This window comes from Chrysemys picta, chromosome 4, assembly GCF_011386835.1.
Source record: "Chrysemys picta bellii isolate R12L10 chromosome 4, ASM1138683v2, whole genome shotgun sequence".
In the NCBI taxonomy this organism is placed as follows: domain Eukaryota; kingdom Metazoa; phylum Chordata; order Testudines; family Emydidae; genus Chrysemys; species Chrysemys picta.
The window spans coordinates 105,226,824-105,247,686 of record NC_088794.1 but is presented as its reverse complement, the minus strand read 5'-3'; the positions used below and the strand labels follow the sequence as shown (position 1 = coordinate 105,247,686).

Sequence of the window (20,863 nt, the reverse complement as noted above, 5' to 3'; positions counted from 1 at the left end):
GGCTGACAGGTGCTCTTGGTGTTGTGAGCAAAAGAAGCTGTTTCCTGCTATTTGATTCCTTCTCTGTTCAGAGACACAAGACTTTCTTAGTTTTATTTATTTAAATTAATGTACAATCTGCTATCAGCTCTGATCCTGCTGACCTTTATGTATGTGCCTCATCTAAATGGTCCCATTGACTTCTGTGGGAATACTGGAAAGTGAAGTTAATGGGGCATCAGGAAGTGCCTCCAATGGACTGTAAATTTCAGGATCAGGGCTTTTGGCCTGATCTATGCTTAGCTATTGTATCAATATAACTACCGGTATGTTGGTTAGGGTTGTGATTTTTTTGCCAAAATTGTTTTACCAATACAACCCTAGAGTGGATGCAGATATGCTAATATAAAGGTGCTACAGTTACAAACACCTTGGGAATCAAGGTTGTTCATTACTTGAAATTTTCATCACTCTAAACAAAATGTTATGGTTCTTTCAAAAGTTTGCAGCTGAACATTGACTTAATACAGCTTTGAGCCTTTATTATGCAGAAGAAAAATGCTGCTTTCAGCCAACTTAATTTAAACGAAACAAGCACAGAAACAGTTTCCTTACCTTGTCAAATGTTTTTTTAAACTTTCCCCTTTTTTTAGTAGTTTATGTTTAACACAGTACTGTGCAGTATTTGCCCTCCCCCCCCTTTTTTTTTTCTCTAAATCTCTGCTGCCTGATTGAGCACTTCCGGTTCCAAATAAGGTATGTGATTGGTTGACTGGTCAGTTTTTAACTCTGGTGTTCGTAATTTTCAGTTTCTACTGTACTTCTCATACAGAAATAAAATATATTGGTGTAGCTGTATCCTCGCGATTAGGTTTGTGCCATTTTAACTCTGTCAGTTTAATTAAAGCAGTACAACTTTTGTGTGTACAGAAGGCTTTAGTTTTTTACTAATTTCTGTCAGAAATTTTCCTTGTGTCCCTTGCCTCTAGTTCATTAAGGTAATGAATAAAACCCGTAGATTTATTATGAAGCATGAAGTTTTCTCTTTGCTATACTGACAGTTTTGTTCACGGTGTGAGACAGATAGTGTGAAGTGCTTTTTCAGTTGTAAATCCACACACCTAATTATTGTTGTGTGAATAAACTGAGCGTGCCTACTGAGATTTACTAATAGCTTTCACTAAGCAATAATCTGTCAAGATATAATACAGGATAATATGTTTTTACACAACAGTAGAGGGCTTCTCATTAATTATTGCCACCTATAGTTGATTTATGTGAACATTTTATTTTAAAGATTAGAATTCCTATGTAAGAAAACCTTTTGAATATCTCTAATGAGAATTATATGCACATTAATTTCTCATTAAATAGTTCCTCCTATTATCGATTAATGAAAAGGTGGTGTGATGGGTTCGGTCACAGAGATCCCCTTGGGACTGTCACCTGATGTGCTGAGATTACCTCTGAGCCCATTTTCCCTGTCAGCTTGGGACTCCAGAACCCTGTCTTGTTGAGCCAGAAACGCTAGCCTGCTGCAACACAGACTCAGGATCTGGGCCACACCCCCAAAGCTGCAAACTTTAACCAAAAACAGCTCAGCAGGTTACCTCTCCAGCACGCCCAGTTCCCAGTGGGATCCAAATCCCAAATAAATCCGTTTTACTCTGTATGAAGCTTATACAGGGTAAACTCATAAATTGTCTGCCCTCTATAACACTGATAGAGAGAGATACACAGCTGTTTGCTCCCCCGGGTATTAATCACTTACTCTGTGTCCATTAATAAACAAAAGAGATTTTATTAAGTGTGAAAAGTAGGATTTAAGTGGTTTCAAGTAATAACAGACAGAACAAAGTAAGTCACCAAGCAAAATAAAGCAAAACCACGCAAGTCTAAGCCTAATACATTAAGAAACTGATTACACTGGTCTACAATTTTTGAGAAGTCGTCTGCTTCAGAGATAAAATGTGCTATTTATTATGTATTTTGATGTGCTGAATTCAAATATGACAATTAATAGCATTTCTCCATTGCTGCAATGTCCTGGTGAAATCGCTCGCCGTCCTCGTCGCTCACTGCTCTGCAGTTCGGTGGAAAAAAATCTAGATGAGAGTGCAAAAAATGTATCTTTAGTGACATGTTGCAACCAAGGCTTTTGTATGCCTTGAGTAGGTTTTTCACCAACAACCTGTAGTTGTCTGCCTTGTTGTTTCCAAGAAAATTTATTGCCACTAACTGGAAGGCTTTCCATGCCGTCTTTTCCTTGACACGCAGTGCATGGTCAAATGCATCATCTCGAAGAAGTTCACGAATCTGAGGACCAACAAAGACATCTTCCTCTATCTTAGCTTCCCTTAACCTTGGAAATTTTCCACGGAGGTACTTGAAAGCTGTTTGTGTTTTGTCAATGGCCTTGACAAAGTTCTTCATCAGACCCAGCTTGATGTGTAAGGGTGGTAACAAAATCTTCCTTGATTCAACAAGTGGTGGATGCTGAACACTTTTCCTCCCAGGCTCCAATGACTCCAACAACCTTCAAATCGCCACAAAACTGCCACTGATGTTGGTCATCGTTTATGCTCCTCAAAAGTTGTTTCATGTTGTCATAGGTTTCCTTCATATGGACTGCATGACCAACTGGAATTGATGGCAAAACATTTCCATTATGCAGTAAAACAGCTTTAAGACTCGTCTTCGATGAATCAATGAACAGTCTCCACTCATCTGGATCGTGAACGATGTTGAGGGCTGCCATTACACCATCAATGTTGTTGCAGGCTACAAGATCACCTTCCATGAAGAAGAATGGGACAAGATCCTTTTGACGGTCACGGAACATGGAAACCCTAACATCACCTGCCAGGAGATTCCACTGCTGTAGTCTGGAGCCCAACAGCTCTGCCTTACTCTTGGGTAGCTCCAAATCCCTGACAAGGTCATTCAGTTCACCTTGTGTTATGAGGTGTGGTTCAGAGGAGGAGGATGGGAGAAAATGTGGGTCCTGTGACATTGATGGTTCAGGACCAGAAGTTTCATCCTCTTCCTCTTCCTCGTCTGACTCAAGCGAGAATGATTCTGGTGCATCAGGAACCGTCAGTCCTTCTCCGTGGGGTACTGGGCGTATAGCTGATGGAATGTTTGGATAATGCACAGTCCACTTTTTCTTCTTTGACACACCTTTCCCAACTGGAGGCACCATGCAGAAGTAACAATTGCTGGTATGATCTGTTGGCTCTCTCCAAATCATTGGCACTGCAAAAGGCATAGATTTCCTTTTCCTGTTCAACCACTGGCGAAGATTTGTTGCACAAGTGTTGCAGCATATGTGTGGGGCCCACTTCTTGTCCTGATCTCCAATTTTGCAGCCAAAATAAAGGTGATAGGCTTTCTTAACCATAGTGGTTATACTGCGCTTTTGTGATGCAAAAGTCACTTCACCACAAACATAGCAGAAGTTATCTGCACTGTTCACACAAGTACGAGGCATCTCTGCTCACTTTGGCTAAACAGAAATGTGTCCCTTGCAAACACTGACAAATAAGAGAGCACAGCACTGTATGATTTCTAGAGCTGATATAGGGCAATTTGTTCAGAAGAGTGATGTAAGCTTTGTTAAGATTGCCTCATCCATGACTTCTAGGAATAACATGATGCAATTCATATCATGTATGATGCTATACCAGCTTCAGATTGCATCATTCATTGTTTTGCCTAAAAAGCAAGTACTGTCCAAACCCAGTCATAGATTTATTCATAGATCCAGTCAAAGATGTATTTGAGTCATTTCTGGTTTAAATTGAGATCCCTTCCCTTTATAACTCACATATCCTCCGCCATTCCCAAGTCAAGGGTCGTATATACTGACCCAATAGCATATCTTGAAAACTAGAGCCAATCAACAATTTTAAGCATCATTTTCGTTCTCAGTGACCCAGAATTAGTAAAGTTTGACTACATTTATTTCAGAAGCATTTTGGCTGTAGAGCAGTGTTACGGTAATATCTCACCCTCAGAGATGTTCCAATAAGCTTCTTTCCCAGGCTTCTTTCACAGGTTTCCTTCCTAGTCTGGGCCCAATCATTTCCCCTGGTTCAGTCCTTGTTAGTTCCAGCAGACATCTTAGGTGGTAACTAAAGGTTTTCTCAGGATTGGCCACTGCCTTTGTTCTGTTCCACCCCTTTATAGCTTTGGCACAAGACGGGAAACTGGGTCCCCACCCCTCGTTCTAAATGGAAAAGTACCTGATTTAAGGTGGATTTCAGCATCAGGTGACATGGTCACATGTCCCTGTGAGACCTCATTCTTCATTACCCAGGGGCTGGCCCACACGTACACAGGAAGGCTTGCAGATAAATAAACCCATTCACAGTGTATTGATTCTGAAGCACCCTTAATGGCTTCCACTTAATATGTTTACAACAGTAATACAAATTTATATCTTATTCTCCTAACTCCAGACATAAAAATAATACATGCAAACAAATAGGATGAACACACTCAGTAGATTACAAGCTTTCTAATGATACCATAAAAGAGGTTTTTAACATAAAGCATATTCCCGTTATGTCATATTCATAAGCATATTTCCATAAAGCATATGGAGTTCTACGTCACAGCTGGATTATTCAAGACCACAATCCAGCATCCATGCCTCACGGCGCCCATCGGTATCTCGTACCTCTGACAGACCCACAGACCTTTTGGGCACGGGCACTGAATCTTCGGTACCAAGAGAGAAGGGCAAATGCCCTAGGAAAACGCTCCCGGTACGCAAATTGACATAGGTACCGCCAGCAGTATTAGCCCTCTCGGCACCAGAGAGACTGGCACAGATGAGGTCTTCATCTCCTCTGACAACAATACTGGAGTGATTGGTACCAGCGGAATTCCATCAGGGTGGTACCCTGAGCATGACAGAGGCATCTGACTCTTTGCCTTAAGGCACCAAGCCTTTGCCAGGCACGGGCATAGGCGCCAACTTTCCCCAGCGCCGGTGGGTGCTCACGCCTCTCCACCCCTGGCCCCGCTCCAACTCCACCCTTTCCCTATTCCAACCCCTTCCCCAAAGTCTCCGCCCCAATTCCGCCCCGTCCCTGCCCCTATTGGACCCCTTCCCCAAATCCCGGCCCCAGCCCTGCCTCTTCCATGAGCGTGCCATGCTCCCCCCTCCCTCCCAGTGCTTGCCGTGTGAATCAGCTGTTTCGCGGTGCAAGGGGAGCCAAGGGGGAAAAGTGGGCATGTGGTGCACCCAGGGGAGGAGGCAGAGGCAGAGCGGAGGCGGAGGTGAGCTGGGATGGGGGGGCGGAGCAGGGAGCTGCCGGTGGGTGCTAAGCACTCACCAATTTTTCCCTGTGGGTACTCCGGCCCCGGAGCACCCACAGAGTTGGCACCTATTGGCACGGGGCATATCCTCACAATCATGCCATGTCTCTCCACTGTCAAGTGAGAGGTCAGAAAGTGAGCCTAAGGAGTTTTCACAATACTCCTACCAGGCTCCATATGGGACTGTGACAGAGTGTGCCTACTCTGCACTGGGCCAGAAAGTGTAAACTGTGCATTGCAGGCTGAGGAGGCCATGCCCCTCTGCCTCTACTGGGCATGCTTAGCCTGGAGGCAAGGTATGAAAGGAAGCAGCCCAGCTCAGTATGGCAGGCTGCTGAAGGGGAAGAACACAGACTGCAGGCTTTCTCCTGAGAGCTGCTGCAGGCCCCGACCACAGAGTCAAGGTGCGCCGAGCCCCAGAGGGATTCCAGGCTGCCTGCGGAACCCAGAGAAGGGACCGAGCCATCAGGAGCTTCACCCACTGAGGACCCCAGAGATCCAGGGGAACCGTGTACTGTCACTGAGGAAGACAGGGTAGGAAGCAGCGCAGGGAATTTAGACATTGCTCTGGTTGGAGAACCAGGGAACAGGTCACCATGTTTCGGGAGGATCCTTTCTGACTCAGCACCCTTACCACTGCCGGGGCCCTGGGCTGGGACTAAGAGAAGCAGGGAGAGCCCAAGTTCCCTACCCTGGACACCACACACCCCTAGGTGGTGCCCCACTTCCCCAGCGGGACGATAGGCCAACATAGCTCCTCGGGGGTGGGAAGTTTTATTGACTGCGGCCAGTAGGCTACACAGCCCCAGGGATGTGGGTGACTTTATTGACTCCAGCCATTTGGCCACGCAGTGTGGAAGGGCCGCTCTGTTGACTCTGGCCATTGGGCCATGCAGCACTGTGAGGAAGGGCCGACCTATTGACTCCGGCCACTAGGCTGTACTATCACATTTTATATCACCAGCATAGAACAGGAGTCAGCAACCTTTCAGAAGTGGTGTACGAAGTCTTCATTTATTCACTCTAATGTAAGGTTTTGTGTGCCAGTAATACATTTTAACGTTTTTAGGCCTCTTTCTACAAGTCTATAATATATAACTAAAACTATTGTTGTATGTAAAGTAAATAAGGTTTTTAAAATGTTTAAGAAGCTTCATTTAAAATTAAATTAAAATGCAGAGCCCCCGGAACAGTGGCCAGGACCCGGGCAGTGTGAGTGACAGTGAAAATCAGCTCACGTGCTGCCTTCGGCATGAGTGCCAAAAGGTTGCCTACCCCTGGCATAGAACCTAACTGGCTGCAGTACAGCCTTTCCCTTTCTTTTGACATAACACCCCGTGATGGGGGTGTACCTACCCCATGACAGGGACCCATTATCAACAGTGTCTGGGAATTTCCAGAAGGCTAGTTGTACAGTCCAAAAGGATCATTGTACAGTTGCTGGGGTTTACCAAAAGTGAATACCCGGAGCTAACTAATATACTGTGGGCAGAATTCAAGACCAGTCTCTTAAACTTTCCACTTGCAGTTCCTTTTCAGACTGTCTTCTATTCTAGAAAACTGATTCTTTCCTACAGCAGCTTGATGTAGATCAAATTTGCTAAAAAGATAAAGTAACCGTTTCTTTCAAGTCCTGAGATAAGTCAGTGCTGAACCAGAAAAATGTCGTCAGAGGTAGCTTGAATAATTTGTCACCTTCAAGGAATTTGGGGACAAAATCAGACCTTAAGAAATAAGCAGGTGCCACTTCTTTAAGCTTGCTTTAGCTTACCCTAGCTGTGGGTTTTGTTCCTTAATATTTTAATGTACTGTAATATTTAGATACCTAAAGTATTTCTATTTATATTTGGGGCCATACTAAATAAATAAATAAATAAATCCTCCAAGATTCTTCTCTCCCTGACTGATGAAGATTATGAACAACTCTGTGTAAAAATAGATCTCCTAGGAATCTTGGATGCTTACTCAGATGTTGCCCACATTGAAAGTCTTGGCGACAGTTACTGTAGTTAGAATATATTTAGAAATTGATTTTCAATACTTTTGAAACTTAAACTCTCTTCCCTCCCTCTACTCCAGTTCTGAAGATGGGAGAAATTCTTTCCTTACACTCATATTGAATCCAAAGTACACAGTAATAGTAAGCCTCAGGGAAGTATAGATTAATGGAACACTTCTGCTTAATGGAAACATTTTTTTAGTTATTAGTATATGTTTTCCACCTGCCTACATTGTTTATCTTTTAAGTAACATGAAATTAACATTTCTTTCCTTAATATTATTTCCTTTTTCACATGGAGCTAAACTTAACAGTGTTGTTGGCGCGTGGGCATCATTGTTTCTTTGAGAGTAGTTCCTTATCTTTTTCCAGAGAAAATGCTTTTTTCCCCAGAGAATGTCAAGCCAGCAGAGGATACTTATACATTGGGATACTTCAGTTATAGTGGTATTATATAACTATTTTTAGAGCTAGGGTGAATAACTGAATGTGCAAAATTTCCCATCAGGGACAACTATGGAATAAATTGCTGATAATAGAAGCTTCTTCCCAACTATAGGCAGTTAGTAGTTTATCTATTCTTGAAGTATGAAGGCTTGTGTCACTTTATCAATTTACCTTACCTACCAAAATGGTGGTGTTCTTTTTTCCATGTAAACATCTAGTGTTTTTTTATTCCTACTAAGGTTTTGTCCTCAAATAATATCTTGTGGCAGTGAGTTCCACAAGTTAAGTAGGCACTAAGTGGGTATTTTTTTCCAGAAAAGTATTTCCTTTTATCAGTTTTAAGTTGCTGTCTTTACATTTCATTGCCATTTCACTAGTTTTTGTATGAGAGGAGGTCAAAAAGAGCATCTGACTTACTTTCTTTATTATTTTATAGACCTGATTCATGTCCCCTTTTATTAATCTCCTCTCTAAATTAAATAGTCCTAATCGATTAAATATTTCTTCAAATGACAGTATTTTCATGTGTCTGATCTTTTTCTGATGCATTTCTATTCACTCTAATTTCTCCTATTTTTTAATTGAGAGAGGGTGATCAGTGCTGAACACAATATTCCAGGAGAATGCATACCGTTGATTTATATAATGACATTCGTAATAATTTCAGTATTATTTTCCATCGCATTCTCTATACATTCTTACAATTGGTTTGCTTTTTTGACAACTGTGTTAAACTGTTTGTATTGATTCCCAAGTCTTTTTCATGAGTGTTTACCGTTAAATACACGCTTAGATGGGTTCTAAATTAAATTATTTCTTCCTGTGTGCATTGCATTGCATTTGTCAAAATTGAGTTTTGTTGTCCATCCTGTTGCTCATTCACCTAGCTTGGTTAGCTTGTGCTTACTGGGAACGGGTTGATTTTGTTCCCATTGCTTAGGCCCAATAAGATTGAAATAGAAAGTACTGCTGGATGAATTCTGTGCCAACTCCCCCTTCCCTCCCTTTCCCCCCAGTTGTCCAGTACTTACAACTGGTTGCTGAGCAAAGGCACAGGCCTGTTCACACATATGCTATTGTTATATATTATGTCAATTACAGTTTGGTATGTGCCATAAATTAATAGTATGTCAATTGTAGATCTACTCAAATTACATACATAAAAAAGAAAACCTTCAGCTAAAATTCAGCCATAGTTCATAGTAATTTTAGTTGGACCTTCTCTATTGATTCTTAGTCCTTTGTTATGAGCTTCTTATGTTTCTTGTAGTACATGTGAGTAATGCTGAACTTTGAATTCACTATTAAATGATACTAGTCCACTTAACCTACTGTAAAGATCAGTGCCAGGTACATAGGTGCTGGAACTCGGAATGCTGGAGTGCTGCTGCACCCTTGGCTTGAAGTAGTAATAACAACCCAAATACATGGTTTCCACCTTCAGCACCCCTACTATAAAATTTTTTCCAGCACCACTGACTTGGATATCCATGTATTTACCATGAAATGCAACAGGATTGTCAAAAATCCCTCATAACCTGGAGTTAGTTTGCTGATGTAGAATTGAATTGAACCTTTAATATTAAATTCAGACATTGGTGGCTATGTTTTCAAAATTACAAGTTTGGCTCCTTAAAATTGGGAGAGATTTGAAATCACTTATCTGAGATGTTTGTGCTGACAACAACAAAGACTCTGAAAAAACCTTACTGGTCTTGTAATAAGCTCAAGCTGAGTTTACAAGCTTTGAGCTTTTCTGAAAGCCTGTTTAGTGTAATGAGGGTTTTCAGATTTCAAAACTCAAACACCTTTACATAAAAACTGATGATTATTATCAAATTAGGGAACGTTGTTTCCCATGTTTATTTTTTCAGTGTGTTCTTTCAGTTATTGCAAGTGCTGCAGTGCAGTAGATCATTTTGCCTTTAAAATATTATTTAAGACAGTTTTTGAAAATCTCATATGCAGGGTTTCTGTTCTAAAAGTGTGATAGTTGAAAGATTATCAGCCTGTTTTTTCCCTATTAAATCAAAAGCTGATATGCATACACTTGTTTTGTCCCATAAATAAGTATTTAATCTGAAAAAAAAAAAGAGCCTTGGGTTCTGCTGCCATGACAACTAAACAGTGTCTGAAACTCTGCTGTCATGGTGACCTCCATGGCCCACACTGCATCACGCTGACGCCTTTTCTAAAGGGCCCAGCAAATTCAATAAGAATTCTTGTTGGTGAATCAAGAAGAGCTTTGTCTGAAAAACAATTGAACAGAATATTAAGGATACAAGCTGTTACATGTTGTCTGTGTGATTAGTTGCTATTCTTAAGTTAAGATGCACATTCTTATTTAAAAGTTGAATCACTAGCCCTGCTCTTCAATTTATTATATGAAAATAATTGCATGATTTTATTATTATTAGTAGTAATTGTAGTACTACACCACCTGACAGCATAATCAAGGAGCAGAACCTCATTGTGTTAGGTGTTGTCCATAGAACAAAAAGATGGTCGTGCCCTGAAGAGCATGTTGTTATTCCTGCTAGTTGTAATGTATTTCTGAACAAGTTTGAATCATCTGTGGCAAATAATATGAAATTAACTGAGTTGTTAGAAGTTTTCACCTTATTTAACCAGTATGTTATTGATCTCATTATGTTCAGTAGTTTTTAGACAAGATGTAGTATGCAGTTAGGTCTGGGAGGAAGAAAAAAACTAGAAACATTGGCCTAATGAAGTAGTACTATACAGGTTTTTTTGGTTTTTACCCACATTGTTCTTTTTCACACTGTGTTGGTACCAGATTTAAACTATTTAAAAAATGTATGTTAAAAAGATATAATGTTTGAAGATGGCAGTAAAATTAGGAAGAGCTTTTTAATAGCTGAGATGAATTCATAACAATGCTGTTTGGTTTCCAGTGTGTTATATTTCTAAATTTAAACATTCAGGCCAAGATTTTCAATAGTGGCCTGGTGATTTTGTGTTTCTCTGTTCTTGGATGCCAACCTGAAATGACTTAAATGGGCCATGTGATGTTCAATGGTCACTCAGTGCTTATGTTGCTTGCACGAACTCTGCTTTATTTGGTAAACAACTGGCTTTACATAACAAGAGCCCCACCGAGACTCTGCCTGAGAAGCTCAGGTACAGGCCTGATTTTCAGAATGTGCTGATAACCCACCCTCTGAAAATTCCATAAATTGGGCATCCAAAAATGGAAGTGCCCAAAATCTGTAGTCATTTTCAAAATTTTTGACCCAGGTGTCCATATGTTGAAATTAGATGTTCATGAATTTGCAGCATTTAATTTTATAGGGTTGGGGAAAATAAAAAATGGCTGTCTACACTACCGCCTAAATCAATGTAAGTTATGTCGCTTAGGGGTTTGAAAAAACCACCCCCCTGCATGATGTAACTTACATCGACTTAAAGCAGCGTCTACAATGTGCTATGTCGGCAAGAGATGCTTTCCCGCTGACATAGCTTCCCCCTCTCATTGAGATAGAGTAATTACATTGATGGGAGAGTGCTCTCCTATTGACATACTGTGTCTTCACCAGACACGCTACATCGGCGCAGCTGCATTGATGCAGCAGCGCCAATGTAGTGCAGTAGTGAAGACAGGTCCTTAGTTATGTATATGATCTGTTAAGCACTTTTCGGGAAATGTTCCTTACTGTCCTTATCTTTGTACGTAAGATATGATGCTGCACTATTGAACTCGTGAACTTTGCCATTCACGTATTAAGATGTAGGATCAACACCTAGTGCCTAGTATTTTCTTAGGAGAACTTTCAAATAATGACAAACTTAAATTATGTAAAGTGTTGAAACACTGACATTACTCCAGCAGGAGATGGCATTTCTGATGGGTAATAGGAGGCAGCTTTGGATCCCAGAATCAAGTAGGAGTTAGAGTTGGGCAGGTAGGTTGTTTTTATTTTAAAATATTAAAATTAAGACCTGGAAATGATTATTCTGATATCTAGGTAGACATAGAACCCTCCCTGCCCTGAAAATAAAATTGTAGGCAATGCTTTTATATTGTTCTATTTGTGATCCTCAAAAACCTGCCTTTTTATTATTTTATTCAGGCCATTGGAAACAGAACAAGTCAAAGATGCAGATATAGAAAAATGGGGCCAAATTATTTATGCATGTGTAGATCCTGAGTCATTCCAAATATTTTAGTGAAGTGACTCCAGATTTACACTGGCATTGCCAAGTGTCGAATTTAACCCATGAAGTTGAATTTTGCATTCATTTAAGCCTTTTGAAGGTAATATGCTTTCTTGGGTGCAACTGAGGGGCAGACTTTGGTCTAGGGTGTAGACACAAATATGCACAGACCAAAGATAAAATATGTATTAAAAAAGGAATGTCAGAAACCAGGTGTGACTTGGATTTACTCACCTTGACACTCCTCTATGGATAGCAGTAACAGAAGGCTATACTAAGAATGTAAAGGGCCATAATTTCTCAAGACCTCCAGTGGCAGAAACTCTTCTTAGAGGTGTAGCACAGCACTGCAAACTCTCACTCTCCAGGAGGAGAGTAGCCAGCTGTTGCTGCCAGAAAAATTGAGCTCTTATTTTTGAACAAGTGGGTGAGGCTGGCTTGGAGATATGCTGATTCAGCCTCTCTCCCAGGTAGCCTCTTCCAATGAGATTTGAATGAAGCCCCATCCTGAATTGAAAGGAGGGCAAAGTACCTCCTTTGGTACTTGGTACTTGGTACTTTGGTACGGGGGGGAGGGATAGCTCAGTGGTTTGAGCATTGGCCTGCTAAACCCAGGGTTGTGAGTTCAATCCTTGAGGGGGCCACTTAGGGATTTGGGGCAAAATCAGTACTTGGTCCTGCTAGTGAAGGCAGGGGGCTGGACTCGATGACCTTTCAAGGTCCCTTCCAGTTCTAGGAGATGGGATACCTACCCTCATACCTAGAATGGAATAAAAGTAGTGGGATGGACTGAATGGAGTGCAACCCTCATACTCCTCCAATCAGAAGGGATGGTTCCAAGAAAATTCCACATGGTAAACTGTATGGAGTTTGCCCCCATCTGTTGTCCTCCCCAGAGCTTTGCTGTGGGACAGCCTCAGGACTGGATGATGATAATTTGAGGTTTCTGAAGGAAACAATATATGGAATGAGAAAGGTATGGCTCTATAATGCTGAAACTCATGGCACTGATACGCAAAGGGATCTGGTTTTAGAATATTTCAGGATTCCCATTTACATTGAGATGAGAAATATCATGGAGGTGACTTGAGTTGAACTCCAGGGGCATCTTTTTCCACTTGATCTAAATAGTGGTATTAGCAATAGCATTAAGGGTAGGCTGGAAATCTGTAAGAAAGTTCTGTAGCAGTCGTTGCAAGGGAAGCATAAAAGAACCTACATGGGGGGGGGTGGTGGTGGGGGAACGGACAGCTCCAGAGCCTGAAGATAATCTAACTACAGAAGTATTTATAACACACACATCATAGTGCTGATATGGGTAATAAGCCTCATACTTGGGTAGCTGTTGGATAAGAAATGGTCCATCAGCTAAAAAAAACGCATCTACGTAAATGTGTAGCTTTGTCATATGTAAATCTGAGGACAGGTCCATTATCAAAAATAAGTGTTAGTTGTGTTAATTATATTTTACACATCTGTATTTTATATTATAATAATAAATATTCATGATTGTGTATTTGCAGTTTCCTGAATGTGGTTTCTATGGAATGTATGATAAAATTCTACTTTTTCGCCATGATCCTACCTCTGAAAACATTCTCCAGCTGGTGAAGTCAGCTACTGATATCCAAGAAGGAGACCTAATCGAGGTTGTCTTGTCAGGTAAAGTCTATGTTTTCTTGAGGATTGTTATCATGTTTTGTAATTGCGAATACCTACAATATTTTGGTGTTGTTTAGGTATCTTCGATTGTTTTATGGATTAAATGCTTAGCCAAAATCTGCCCTCAAATATATGTGTGCAACAGTTTGGAGTTGTGCACATATAACTGAGGACAGAAATTAGCCCTTAATGAATTTTTCATGGTATGCCTTTTCCCCCGTCATACTGCATGTTCTCTGATAGCCTGATTTTGCCATAATTTCTAATAAAGCGGCAACTTAATGTTAAAAATAAAGGATGAAATTATCTCCAACATAGGTAAAGAGTAATAAGACACAGTATACATTAAGGAAAAATGCTGATGTGGGAGGATAAATGTCTTCTGTGGAATAGGGTAAAACCAAAACATAGCAAATAAGATAAAAATACTTGAAATATAGCATGCATTTAAATTAAAAGTAGCTTAAAATGAGATTTATATAATAACATGCATCAGGTAGCAATTGTTTAATGTTTTAGTTGATCAAATATATACCAATGGCACAAACCATTATTATTATTATTTATCAGTAATACAAGTTTATGTAGGACTATACTTTTGTTTGGTGTTATATGGATTTTAAAACAGTATAGACCCAATCTCGAAGAACTTGAAATGTAAATTAGGCAGGGACAGAAAATGAAGATAACTAGCAAACAAAACGGTAGGGAAAAGAAGGCTGAGGTTTAAAACCATCATGAAAAATGAGTCATGTTGTACAGCTAGTGAATTTTATAAATTCTGATATTCTTAAATTATTAAGAAAAGGCAAGCATGCATGCCTTCAGATATTATACATTTAAATAAATAAATATGCACCTTTCTTTGTTCCATCTCCTAATTGTCTCAACATATGCACTTGCTTTCTTGGATTCTTATTCCTGCTTGCTACGCAGAAATTGTTCATGCAAGCCCTGATTCCTACTCCTCTTTATTTTCAGGTAATGCTTCAAAACCTATAAAGTGGGTGTTGCACAAACACTCACTTATCCTGAGGTTATGAGACTGAGAAAACCAGTCCGATAGCATTTCTTTGCTGATGGACAGAGAATATATCAGAATATATCAATATTAAGTCTAGTAATTGTTAGTTACAAACAAAAGCCACAGCGGGTTTTAAATGGAAAGCAGAAAAACAATATCTAGGAAAACATAAACAAAACCAAATATATGGAAGATGTGCTTGTTCAGTGCCTTTGATCAGTTGTCTATTCTCTGTCCTCCTACATACAAAAATATTAGGTAGGCAAAGGAGAGTTCCTCACATCAACACCTCGCTTCCCATTCCACTGAAGACAGGGTAAAGTAAGGAGTGGGGTTCAAATCAGAGGAGAGATAGAAGATAATGGAAGCCATAGTCCCTTCTCCAAGGAGATTCCAACCTAAGAGAACAGATCAGAGACACACATTTCTGGCTGACCAAGAGATAGAATTATCACATACAGGATTATAATGTCTTAAAAATGAATTAATAGTAGCACTTTTGCAGATGGTAGAATAAGTCTGTTATAGTGGATTATATATACTACATAGAATTATATTTTGAGGCGGAATGTGGAAAAAGGAGATGCTGAATATTTGCTCCACTGGGGTAGTGATGTTGTTACAGATATAAGGGAATAGTGTGGAAGAAGTCATGGAGGCAATAGGGAAAGAAGGAAGCTAAAGGAATAGGTAGGCACAAGGTAGTGTCAGAGTAAAGAGGAAGGTCAAAATAGACAAAAAACATAAGCCCTAACATGGAGGTGGGATGTGCATAGGTAGGGATATAAGGGGAGCAGTATGAATGGAGTGGTGAGGTGAGAGCATGGACTTAAGAAGCATCTTCAGTTGTTAAGGAGGCCAGAAAATAGTGAGTTGCAGTAGAAAAAGTGAGACATGAGCAGAATTTTGGTGATGAGGATGGAGAAAAAATAGAAGATTTTAGAGATGTAGATAGGATTTGACAACAGCCTAAATCTGGGGATAAATGAGAGAGGGAAATAAAAAATATGTTAAGTTTGAAAGGGTGGAAAACAAGGAGGATGCTGGAACTTTTAAGGGAAATGTGATGGGGAGGGAGATGAGGAGCTTGGCTTTTTCATGGGACATCCAGGTAGAGTGCTAGAGTAACCATCTAAATGCTTGGGAAAGGTCATGGGTGAGGAGAGAGAAGTTAGAGGCATCAACATACAGGTAGTAACTGAAGCCACAGCAAAAATCATTGAGGGATAACATGGAGAGCCAGAGTTTGAGTCCTGGGAAATACTGGCAAGAGGAATGAAAGGATAAGTTCATAATCATCAAAACCCAGTTGTTCTCTTTACCATAGCATTCCCATAAGGCTGTTGCATGAGAGAAGGTCTGTTTACAATACCCTTTGCTCAAGAAGGCAGAGATGAAGGCTATACAGTAAAGAAGTCAAGATCCAGAGCATTCCTGTAAGTCAGCAAGACGGCATTCATATTTTTCCATATCAGGAAGCAGATTACTCATTTTGAAAAGATGCCAACTATCCCTATTTTCTGTGCCATATTTGCTACAGTATGTAATCACTACAGTTCAGTAAATCAGTAATAATGCTACAGTCAATCCAGCACTTAGTCTTTTATTTGGTGTGTAGCTTATTCTCTTTTGAAAGGCAGACCACATAAAATGCTTTTCAGTTTGCCAAAATGAGAAAACCAGCTGTTTAAATCTTCAAAAGTAACACCTGATATAGTGCTTTAAGGCAGTAAAGGAGAATTGTACTACTGGAAAAATGTAAGTACTAAGGCATTCATGCCCTTAACTCACTGGTGAAACCTAATGTCTGTCCGTGAGAGTGTGCAAATATAAATAACTCCACAATATTTACACTAGTTATATTTGTTAAATCAGCAGCAGGCTTTTTGTATGGAAGTAAACAGCACCTAAGGTTGGTCAGATTCTCTTTTTCTGTTTCCCAGCTTGCCACACACCTCCCACACCTCATTTATTGAGATTTCTCTGGTCCAAGGCCTGGGATTTTGAGTCTGACAGCTGATGTCACATAGAGATGTCCTCTTCTCTGTCCAACTAAAAAAAAATTTCAGTTAAGCAATACCCCTGTGGTGCCCAATTATATACCCCCTCCCCTCCCCAGAAACTTTGCTCAGGGCCGGCGCTTCCATTTAGGCGACCTAGGTGGTCGCCTAGGGTGCCAGGATTTGGGGGGGGGCGGCTATTCTGCGGCGGGGAGGTCCTTCTGCGCTCCGGGTCTTTGGCGGCAATTCTGCGGCGGGTCCTTCACTCGCTCCGGGACCCGCCACAGAATTGCCGATGACGACTGGGAGCGCGGAAGGACCCCCGCCTAGGGCACCAAAAACCCGGGCGCCGCTCCTGACTCTGCTCTATAGTTCCTGACTATATTGATCAGCTTTATGGTTTTATCTAGTTTTGCTTATGACCAGCATTAGCACTGTGATTGATATCAGTTAATTACATTTGTTAGTCTCATACGAATTCTAGGTAATTTACATAATTGAATGTTTCCCCTTTACAAGTGCAGGGAATGCATTGAACAGTGTAACTGCACAGTGTATCCTGATTGGAAACAAAATTAAAATAGAAAATTGAGAATGTTTAGAATCTCTTAGTAGGCCAGTGAAGAAGTTTTGCATTCTTATGTTCTGATAGACTGGACTCTGAAAACTTCCAGATCTCAAATGAATGTGCAGATGCAAAACCCACAGCCACTCTGGCATCTGCAATGTGATATTTCATGAGAAGTGAGAGATGAGATCTTTGTTTTTTTAAATACATAATTTATGTAAATTAGTATACTCTGCTGTTGTTATATGTTGGCTGCTTGTGTGTGTTCTCTGTGTGCTGTCCCAGCTCTGCGCAGATAGTTGGCACCTTGATCAAACTGCCCAATAACCACAAACTCGGTTTGTAGCGAAGGCACTTAGTCAGGTTTATTGTCAACAAAGCATGGTCCCAATGTCCTGGCTCAATGGAACCATTCACTAACACATGTATGCCCGTTGGAATGAGTAGCTCAGTTAATGGTGGGACTTTCCATAATCCCCCTAGGCCAGCCAAAATCACTTCCTCTGAGACTTCATTTTATACCCCGATACAAATAAGTTATGTATTGCCCCCTAATGTGGGTTGTTACCACCTATTACCTTGTACATGTTGGTTGATCAAAACATCTCTATCCACCACACGATTATCCTGACCTTATCTTTAGGAGGGGTCAGTGTGTTCTCATACAACTTTAGGTCAGGCCTCATACCGGGCCTTTGGTACAAGGGCTTATGTCTCAGGCTCTCTTCCTACTACATTCCCCCACTTTTTGTCTTTTTTATGGGGAGGGTGTTTACCCATTGTCCTGGAAAAGCATAATGCATTGACTGAAGATGACCCAGTAGGCTAAACACTATTATGTGGTCACCTTACTTTACCATCCATACATTCATGCCCCATCTGTCCCGTAGTCTGCACATTCCCTTGTATGACTGATGGACAGATTTCATTTTCCAATTGTTTTCAGTGGACCTAGGAATGTTAGGCCCGGGACCATAACTGATCTGTGGGGTCTAGAGTTGTTCTTTGATAACTTTTGGGTGGCACGAGGAGGCCTTTATATTTATTTAATTGGTGATCAATGAGAAGTACTTTGGTCAGGATTATAAGTGTATTGTGCTTATATCTTATAGAGTAGTATAGGTATAGGTATATATATATATATATATATATATATATATATATATATATATATATATATATATATATATATATATATATATATAAAAGGGATTACATGATCCTTGAATAGATGAATACCAGATATATTTCCTATATAACTTCTGATAAATGGTAATATATGAATAATATGGATAGTTGATATATATATATGTGTGTGTGTGTGTGTAGATAATGCCTATGTGTAGCTATAATTTGGCTTTTTTGGTTTGACGTTGTATGTAGCAACACATTCCCATCAGAGCAATTACTGTTATGGCTTGTATTTCCATCAATATTACTCTAAGTGTCCTGACTATTGGATGTAGAATAACATCCTTTGGAATTTCCCATCAAGGAGTTTACACCTCTCTTTGCACACTTTCTACTTCTTCTATTTGTTGTTGGAAAGATGAGCTATGGGTATTAAGGCTTCCTTGGTTCTTGCTGCTAAATCATGTATGTCCAATTGTAATTACTCCACTCGGGGAAACAATTCAATTAATAAATCTTGTAGGTTTTCAGGAGGAGTAATAATTTCAGTGGCAGTCCTGACACTACTTCTTGGCCAAAAGGCATAGGTTCCGATTTGAATTGTGCTAGTGACTTACACACAAAATCTCGTATTGATTCCAGGACAAATTGTTCCATGTATGGAAAAATTGGAATATCCCAGAGCACCATACCACATCTTGTATTCATACCATCTGATTGGCTGATTCTTTTTGTACCAAACAAGCCCAGCCTCTTTTTGTGTTATTGGTATCAATTGTAGCATAGCATTCACACAGCCACCAACCATTATGTTTTGTGCAACAAGGCTGATTAATTTCTAAGCCAGTTTCAGTTACTAGGAGCACAGTGGGATAATGCTGTACATAAATATTATTTACCAAAGTTCCCATGCTGTTGGCATAGTACACCTTGACTGGATCTTGCATCCACCTTGGGATGGCCGTCATGATGTGAAGACTTTTGCAGTCATCATGATCTAAACTTGAAACCTTATCAAATTTACCAAATTGCAGAAATACAGGAGCAATATTATTTATTCCTTGCTACTGTATTTGTTTTAAAATGGCTGTGTGGTCTCGTACTCATGGCCAATTTTGTAATTGTAATAAACTTTGTTTGATCATTTCAATTACTCTGTCACAGAGGCCAGACAGACAACTGCCAGTGAAACATCATTCTTTTCCATGTTGTTAATAATTGACAAAATAGTAGAATTCAGGTGAATGAACCCTTGAGCAATTGAATGTTTGTTGTCAATGGTAATTGCATGTGGATCCAGCAATAGACTGCTAATGTCTCCTCCTGTTTTGACTGCCTTATCTATCCTATTAACAATGCTGTTTATTTTTAGATTGAGATTTTTGATATCTGCTGAATTCTATATGGACATGCCAAGACCTGAGCCTCCCAATACGGTGCCCATAAGACCTCTCTTCTTTCTCCTTTGCTGTTTTAGTAAGGGATTTTGAAAACCCTTCCAAAATAGCAATTGCATTTCAATTTCTGAATTGAACCAATTTTGTATTGTTAAGGATGTTGTATTGGCATGGTCATATTAGCAAAATTTAGTTTTATTGGCATATATATCCATCCCACATTCTCTACCACATATTCTGTGGTAGGGTTCAGGAAGAGTCCTGATGCGGGTCAAGGTTGTAGGTTTGGACATTCCATTGACGAGATAGTGTCAGTAGTGACGTGAGTGGTTGGGGGTAAGGTGGGTGTCTGAGTTGGACAGGCTTCTTCACATACCTGTACATGATAAATGCATTTCCTAATGGCTGAGGCCACGGTCCAAGTTCCTGTGTATATACCCTTATCTTCTAGCTAAATGTTCTTTATATAAATGGAGGCACTCCACCTATCCTCCAGGTTAACAAAGATGATTCTATTTGATCATAAACCATTGTTTTAACAATTCCTTTGATATAACCAATTACTGTGTAACCGACTCTTAACCAATTATACCTCTACTTTCCTTTGGGTATGATTGAATGTTATATGGTAGAGCCAGGTTATCTCCTACCAGATGTTCCCAAGTGATGATTCATTATTTGTTGTGTGGTTAATAAGACTTGTGTCTTTTATGGTGTTTCTGTTTTTTGTTCCTTAATCTGTGTGGATTCATGGTCAATGGATGCCTCTCAAGTATAGTACTAGAACTGGTATTAGGGGATACAGCAAGGGTAATACATTGTTCACAGTTAACATCCTTATGCTCCTTCCAACAACAATTATATTGTCTCTGTGTCTCTTTGGTTAAAGTCAGTTCTTTTTCAATTCATCATTTGGTTTAATTAATTGTTTTGTGGGAATATGCTGTGCCTGGGTTATGACTCCAATACTCATTCCCAGGCCATCTGTATGGCCACAGGTAATTCTCTAAGGATGTGTTCCGCTTCTCGTTTCCCTTCTGTTTCACACACCAATTTTAAAACCAGTCTGGCCGGACAGGTTTGGTTCACAGTATCCAGCGCAGTAGAGTTGCTTGGAATCTGCGTCCATGGGTTTCTGGCCATGGGATGTGTCTG

At 40.1% G+C, this 20,863-nt stretch overlaps 1 protein-coding gene across 12 annotated transcripts in view; it reads left to right on the top strand.

Moving 5' to 3' along the window:
• The window catches only part of PRKD1 (protein kinase D1), a 305,153-nt gene that overhangs the window by 161,827 nt on the left and 122,463 nt on the right, over positions 1–20,863 (top strand). For 7 of the 12 annotated variants that reach the window (XM_065595395.1, XM_065595394.1, XM_065595397.1 and 4 more), the window contains one exon: positions 13,450–13,588. The exons of 3 other annotated variants lie outside the window; for them this stretch is intronic. In XM_065595395.1, the coding sequence (XP_065451467.1) occupies positions 13,450–13,588 (139 nt within the window). Of the gene's footprint in view, positions 1–11,597; positions 11,674–13,449; positions 13,589–20,863 lie in introns of all 12 variants that reach the window. 2 more of the 12 variants (XM_065595400.1, XM_065595402.1) reach the window with 1 other exon arrangement.